The sequence below is a fragment of the Vicia villosa genome, linkage group LG6 (assembly GCF_029867415.1).
Source record: "Vicia villosa cultivar HV-30 ecotype Madison, WI linkage group LG6, Vvil1.0, whole genome shotgun sequence".
Classification (NCBI taxonomy): Eukaryota; Viridiplantae; Streptophyta; class Magnoliopsida; order Fabales; family Fabaceae; genus Vicia; species Vicia villosa.
The window spans coordinates 38418452-38426594 of NC_081185.1; the positions used below are offsets into that span (position 1 = coordinate 38418452).

At 36.8% G+C, this 8143-nt stretch overlaps 1 protein-coding gene across 1 annotated transcript; it reads right to left on the reverse strand.

The window, feature by feature from the left end:
* Positions 1 to 649: 649 nt before the first annotated feature.
* LOC131609126 (UPF0051 protein ABCI8, chloroplastic-like) lies at positions 650 to 4509 on the reverse strand. The gene is made up of 2 exons (XM_058880785.1): positions 3013 to 4509; positions 650 to 1133 (listed from the first exon to the last, which is right to left on the reverse strand). The coding sequence occupies exons 1-2, from the start codon at positions 4399 to 4401 to the stop codon at positions 915 to 917; spliced, it is 1608 nt and encodes a 535-aa protein (XP_058736768.1). The 5' UTR covers positions 4402 to 4509; the 3' UTR covers positions 650 to 914.
* Positions 4510 to 8143: the final 3634 nt, after the last annotated feature.

An 8143-nucleotide genomic window follows, 5' to 3' on the forward strand; every position in this document is an offset into this window, starting at 1 on the left:
CTTCATTCGCATCAAACATTCACTTGAACTACAACCATAGTCCATGAGGATGCAGTGGCATCACGGTCCATGAGGATGCAGTGGCATCACAGAATATCAGTTTCAAAATCTACCAGCGCGGAGATATGGAACTGGTAGTCCCTCTTCTACAGTCTTATATACAATAATAAACACAATCGGTGGCTCATCTCAAGTTATCATCCGATTGTAAGGAGAGAGAAATTTATACATATAAATCATTCAGAAGACCATGACTGGTGTTCTGAGATGGAACTAGAAATACATAGTAAATGAGCAGGAATCCGCTCTTTCGGTGGAGTGGTGAGAGCTTTTGATGCACAACAAAAAATGACATGTAAGATTAACACTTTAATGTTCAAGTGAGTGAAATTGTAGAGTAGTTTCAGTGTGAGAGTGAGATCATATCTATAAAGAGTGTCTGGTAGAGTTAGAAGAGAGGACATGTAAGACTAGGACTCCAATATCCAAATTAATGAAATTGTAGAGAAGTTGTTTTAGTATGAAAGTGCTTATTCCAATATATTTCTATAATAAAAGATAAAAATTAAAATTAACTGTCTATAACTTATTTTTGTAAGATATCCTGTCTTGTTGAATTTGTAAAAATAAGCTGAAAACAGCCAATAAATATGTCTTAAGCTATTTCGATAAATTCTTTCATACAGTCTTACAAATGTTTAAGTTAGTCGACATAAATTCTTTGATAGACAAAATTACAGAGATTATATATTATGATTTGAAACTCAATGTTTCATGGAACCTTTGCGCCAGTTACAAACAAAATCTATATACATATCATGTACACGTCCTTCAAGACACTACCTCTCAGAACTTGCACAATTTTAACAACAAATGGCCTGAGCCAATTCAAAACAATGATACCAGCAAGCTGTTTAACCCACTGACCCTTCAAGCTTCAAGCTCATGAGTTGGTTCACCTCAGAACCAAATTCATCAGGAAGCTCATTGAACACATCGCGGCAAAATCCAGAGATCATAGCAGCCATTGCTTTTTCGTAGTCTATTCCTCTTTGCTGGAAGTAAAATAATTGATCTTCACCAATTTTGGACGTACTAGCTTCGTGCTCAACTCTTGCTGATGGGTTCTTCACCTGCAAAACAATGGCAATTTCATGAGCAGAAGTCTCATGAGAAGTTTGTGGACATTACAGACATGGGAAAAAATGTTGGAAAATAAGGAAAAGGAAACAAAAAGGAAGCTGTGGGAGTTAGCTTGGATAAGGAAAATGCGCATGATAATGCTATAAAAGAAGAAAACAGAATTTCATACTCATTGATGTTTCAACCAACAACCATTGAAGTTACCAAAGTAAAGACCAAACCTTGCAAGAGTTTTGGCATCCTAGTAACAGAATTAAAAACATACATCTTCAAGCCATATACAATGTATATACACACATCAAAAGTTGTGTTTAATCAAGTATGGAAAATGGGATGATGAAAATCAGGAGCCAAACCCAACATCAAAAAGCTCCAGGATACTAACAACAGCCTATAGTGTTCGTCCAGCATCACCTTGATCTAGACCGCATGTAGTAGCATAAGACGTACTGATATTGAGCACTAGAACCCCCATTTAGTTCTTAAAACTTAGCCATATATTAGGCCACAGACCCACAACAGTTGTCAAAACAATTGCCAATTTCTCACCGTGTTATGCTCGTGTAATGCTCATACAAGGTGCAAAAATATGTATGATTTGGAACAGAGTAGTCATTTCTGGATAGCGGCGCGGAGCAACTGACTCCAAAAATGGGATAGCAGGATGGCGTATAGCCAGATGACCTCTCTATTTGGTCATTTTTTGGATAAATTACATATAATAAATATTAACTGTATATAATGTAATATTAACAAATAACTCAACTCATAATATATTCAATAATCAAAGCACGCATGACTCATGAAGTGCATAAACGATCCTGAAGGAAGGTTAAGGTTGAGTCTCAACTCAAATTTGATTGAAAAATCCAAAATTACCCTGAAAACGTTGTAAATTTAAAGGATAATTTTGGTTTTCTAGAGGGGAAAAGGATAGTGGGCCAGAAACTGCTCTGGGCCGGGACCGCTCTGCTCTACTATCCCGCTATTTACCCTATAGCGACCGCTATAGTGTTCTACACCGCTAAGGCTCTTCCCATTGCGGCCGGCCTCTGTTCCGCTCTGCTATAGCGGGATAGTGCCGCTGTTGGTCGCTATTGACTACTCTCATTTGGAATTTGATATAATCAGGATTTAATGATTCAAAATATTTTACTTAAAAACTTTTTGATTAAATTGAAGGATTGTTGAATAGCGACTACCATAGTTATTGCTATTGTATCCAACACAATCAGGACTAATTTTCTATTCTAGTAATACTTTAAGGATTTCTACCAGAATTTGAAATTGGTCAAGTAAATGTTCAAAACATTCCTTTTACAACTAAAAAGCACAAATACAACTTGACAAGCAAATACAAATTGTCCCCGAGGTGTGCACGAAGACGGCTACATGATTCCTTATCATTATCATTCAAAGTTATTGATACAATAAATATTAATTAAGGCAAAAATATATCAGAGGTCCTTTAAGTTATTTGTAATGGATTGATCCTTTAGGATTTTTTTTGTAATAACTTGGTCCTTTAAGTTATCAAATGTGTGCCCTATTACCCTTTTTTAAACAGAGAAAATGTGCTAATTATGGATGCAATTATTTTGAATGGTATGAAAATGATGAAGTGTAACCTGAAATACAACAATCAACATTTCTAAATGTTCAAAATGCAAGAAAAAGAAGGCAGAAATCACCCTAAAGGACCAAGTTGTTACGAAAAAAAACTAAAAGGACCAATCTGTTAAAAAAATAACTTAAAGGTCCCCTAATGTAATTTTACCTTAATAATACTAACGAGTAACCAATCGAATGTAAATATATAATTATCATCAAAGGTTGAATACAAAATAGAAAGGAAAAAAAAAATGTTACCTGGATGTAAGGATATGTATTGGCAGCTGCAGTATCCCCAATAAGCATGGAATCACACTGCGAAGAGTTTTTCGCATTCTCGGCCTTAGACTGAACCTGAACAAGCCCTCTATAACAATTCCTCGAATGTCCAGCAGAAATACCCTTAGATATAATCCTACTCTTAGTATTCTTCCCTTTATGTATCATCTTCGTCCCTGTATCCGCCTGTTGATAATTATTAGTCAAAGCAACCGAATAAAACTCTCCCACACTATCATCTCCCTCCAAAACAACACTCGGATACTTCCAAGTAATCGCGGACCCAGTCTCTACCTGGGTCCATGATATCCTCGATCTCTTACCAGCGCACAATCCTCTCTTAGTCACAAAATTATATATCCCACCTATCCCATTCTCATCCCCGGCATACCAATTCTGCACTGTCGAATACTTAATTTCAGCATCCTCAGCACAATACAACTCAACAACCGCAGCATGAAGCTGATTCTTATCATAAGACGGCGCAGTACACCCTTCCAAATACTCCACTGAGCTTCTATCCTCCGCAACAATCAACGTCCTCTCGAATTGCCCGGTCTCCAACGCGTTAATCCTAAAATAAGTCGAAATCTGCATCGGACACTTAGTATCCTTCGGAATATAACAAAACGATCCATCGCTAAAAACAGCCGCATTCAACGCGGCGTAATAGTTATCCTCACTAGGAACAACTCTACCTAAATACTTCTTAACCAAATCAGGATACTCTCTAATCGCCTCTGAAATCGAACAAAAAATAACACCAGCTTTCTCAAGTGTCTTCCTATGAGTAGTAGCAATGGAAACACTATCAAGAACAGCATCCACCGCGACATTCGCTAACCGATTCTGTTCGTTCAACGGAACACCGAGTTTATCGAAGTACCTAAGAAGCTCGGGATCGGCTTCTTCTAAGCTGTTAAGAGAGGGTTTCTTCTTGGGAGCGGAGTAATAACAGATGTCTTGAAAATCGATGGATGGATAAGTGTTGTCAGACCAATTCGGTTCCTTCATTTTGGAGAATTTCTCGAAGGCGTTGAGGCGGAAATTGAGCATCCAATCTGGTTCTGATTTTAGGGTTGAGATTGACCTAATAGTTTCGTGGGAGAGTCCTTTGGGGATGGTGAAGGAATCGATGTCGATGTTGAAGCCGAATTTGGAGTCGTAGTCACGGTTGCGGAGGATTTCGCGGATTTTGTCATCGGAGGAGGTGTTGCGGGGCTCGTAGCTGACGTCAGCGCGGATTTTGAGGAGTTTGTGTTTGGGGGTTTTGGAGATTGGGAAGTGGTTGGGGAATTTGGTGAAGGGGGTTTCGCGGGTGTGTTGGGGGTGTATGGAAGAGAGGCTGCCGTTGAGAAGAGAAGCCATGGGAATGGAATAGTTTGTTATGGTGGAGTATGGAAAGAAGATGAATGTGTGAAATGTGGAAGAGGATTGAAGTTTGGGGAACTTGTGGTTGTCGTGTGGGTAACACGGACTACTAGTTTGTGTGTGTGGGCCCCAAGTAAATTTTAATGATGTCTGAAATGAAATAAATTTTAAACTTTTTTACTATTCGGTTTCGGGTGATATGGCTGACTGTTATTTTAATTTTTTTTTTTGACGATTATGTAAAATTAGTTCACACTAGAGAATTTCTAACGTCACTTCATACATCGTTTTACGTATTATTAAATTGACAAAAATGTCCTTAAGCTTTCGTATATGCATCTTCAGAAGTTTTTTTTTTTTTAACGTTGTTTTGTTTCTTAGATGTACATACGGAAGCTTCCGTATATGCATCTACGGAAAGAAACAAATTTTTTGAAAAAAAAAATATTTTCGAAAATGCATCTACGAAAATAAGAGACATAATTGAAATTTCGCGCGGTGTATGTGAGAATCATGGGGTGTATTGAGAAATTCTCTTACACTATTAGTGCATATCCATTAAATAATAAAATTATTGGATTTATAAATTTTTAATTAAAACAGCAAAAAGTATATACATTAATATATTTAGGCATAAGAGATGTTATTCAGAAGAGCTAGCAATTAGATATCCTGCATACACTGATATAAGTAATGCAGCACCACAAGCTTAATTTACACACCAGACCCCCTTCCACCCACATGAAATAAACAAATACAGTAACCACAATCACAACAACAAGTCAAACTATAAATTCTAATAGACTTGCATCCCCATCGGCTCGAAACCACAAACTGAATTCGATCAAAATTGTTGCCAAAAGGAAAATCCCACGACTCCTTGGAATTAACCCTGCTGAATGCAGCACAAGCAGACAAAACCAAAGACAATAAAAGCGCCACAATTGGAAATGACGCATACAAATAACTACTGTAAGCGCTCTGAACCGGCTTTGCACGAAAATTCTCAATACCACTGAATCAGCCGAGACGAACCTCCAATCTAAAAAGAGACAAAGCAACCTCCGGCGAGATCCGCTTCACTCCAACGACGGAAGACCAACAGTCATAAGACTGATACGGATCCATGCCCAAGAACAGCATATCCCTGATGTTCCAAGCCACGAGACAAACTAGAAACTAAAAATACAAAACCATGATCCTAACAACAAGAGATTTTCGATCGCATAAGGACATCGGATCTGCGAAAACCAGACAGCCAACACGAACCAAACAAAAGAGTACATTTTCCCAAACTTTATTGAAACACACTCCAATCAACTCACTTAATTTTCAAGGCTATTAAATCCACTCTAATAACAGAATTTCTAACAAAGACATATGCACCAAAATCACTAGTAATCCCACAAGGAGAGCTAATCAAATCTCCAAATTCTACAACTTTGCTTTCAATAGAATCCAACATTGCTCAAGTGCCGATGCGCATCAACAAGCAATAATTCCAAAACCAACACAAGCAACTCGACTAACAGCAACATACACCAGAACACCCAAATCTGCTGAACCAAATTGTCTATCCCAACCTGCTGCAAAAGAACTACTCTGAGAACCCCAAGTAGGCTCTTGGATTCACTCTCCATTGGGCAGAATTAATTTTCAGGCTATTACAATTTGAGGTCAGCCACCTCCATGAGTGATTTTTAGCTTCTTCAACCAGCTTTTCTAAGTCTAAATCCTAGTGGCAAAATAATTTTTCATTCCTAGCTTTCCAAATACTCCAAACACACGCAAATCAAACCACATAAACTTTTGTTGACCCTGTCTTTCCTCCTTCACATATGTGAAATAGATTTTTCACACTTACATTCCCCGACACAATTAAGCAAATTTTGAAAAATTACCGCCCTCATAAAGAGATTATCTTTTGTAGCTAATCTATTCTGGAACATTCTCTGTAACGCCCTGAATTTAATTAATTATTTAATTAAATTATTAAAGGATTTATTTATTGGATTTAGAAGAAGTTTGAGAATTTATCGGAGTAGTTGGATTTGTCGGTATTATTTTTAGGAGGCGTATTTGAATTATTAAGTTAAAGTCGAGTTTTAGTCGGAGGAATAATATTAAGAATAATATTATTTATTTAATTGATTACCTTATTGGTTGGGCTTGATGTGTGGTTGTATGAAGTGATAAGGAGGTGTAGAGAATTGGAGCCCAATGGAATTTATAATAATAATAATATTATTATTATAATTATTGTAATAATTATTATTATTATTGGGAATAAGGAAGAATATTATTATTTGGTCTATTATAAGAAAACAAGGAAGTAAGAGATAGGTTTTGCTGGTTGTTATGAGAGGAAGAAAAATAGAGGCACACGGGTTTGGAACTTTGGAAAAGAGATCGTGAAACAAAAGTTGCAGAAATAGAGGAACGGGGGTTTTGGCGGAGAAAGAAATTGATCGTGGATTTTGGGGAAGAAGGCAAAGGCATGCACTCGATCGGATTTAGAGGCGATCTTCAATCCTAGGTAAGCGTGGGGTTCGATCTCTATAACTGGGATTATGATAAATTGTATGTGAGGTTAGGGTGTATAAATTTTACCATGGAATAATTGTCGTTTCCTGTGTTGTGTCGAGCTTTATGTGATTAAATTGATTTTGTTGAATGTTGTTGTTGTGCTGGCTGTGGACATGAGTATGGATAGAATTGAATGATAAAAGTATGTCTCTGAATTTGTTGTCCTTATGGGATTATATTGCTATGAGGTAGTGTTGATCTGGAATTGTTAATTGAAGAAATTACGAGAAAATATGAGAAAAACGTTGGAAAGAAATAAGAGGAAGGAGATACTTTTTGGGTGGGGGCCACCAGTACTTGGAGGTGGGCGCCTCCATGAGGAAGAGAGGGGGAGACGGTCACCCTATAAGCCTGGAAGGTGGAGGACGGTCTTCTCAATGGTTGTGGGGGCCACACTAACTGCAACCATTTGTTCTGTGATTATTTTTATGTGTTTCGTTTTGTGTTGTGGCAAGTGGTATATGCTAATATAATTGAACCGAGTAGCATATTATATAAATATATATATATATATATATATATATATATATATATATATATATATATATATACATAGGATGAATTGGTATAAATATCATGGAAGTTCCAGTAATATATATTAACCAATGTCTAGTAGAACAAGATTACTAGTAGCAGACAATAGCAGTATGACTCCACTGGAAAAGGTACAGAAAATTAGTGGCAGTATAATTTTGAATGTAGGGAAAGACTAATTATATTAGTGTAATAAAATCAGTATAAGTAGTACATTGGATTTAGATAAAATTAGTATCAGATTGGTCAAATTAGCCGAATTAGGCGGTATAATTAGTTGTCCGGAATTTAATAAAAACTGATGGGGTAACTAAGATTAATTAGTAGATAATTGTAGTTGTGTTGCTTTGTTGAAATTATGTGGAATATGCTTACGTGCAGGTACAGCTGGGTAAGTTGATTCATCTGGTTTATGGACATTGTTGATTATAGGTCCTATGATCAATGTTGTGTTGATTGTTGAACGTGTGTGTTGTTACGAAATTATCGTTGAGTATGTGCTGATTTTGTTGTTGTTGGGAATGAGTTGTTGTTGATTAAGTTGTAGGTCGAACGACCAATGTTGGATTAAGTTGATGCAATTTGTTGCATGTTCCAGTTTTTGTTTTCATTGTGGTTG

Bases quoted from the DNA above. Each gene is read 5' to 3' on its own strand.
- LOC131609126 (XM_058880785.1), bottom strand. From the start codon at position 4,401: ATGGCTTCTCTTCTCAACGGCAGCCTCTCTTCCATACACCCCCAACAC. The intron at 1,134-3,012 runs GTAACATTTTTT...ATTGTTTTGCAG, and splicing joins ATACATATCCTTACATCCAG to GTGAAGAACCCATCAGCAAG.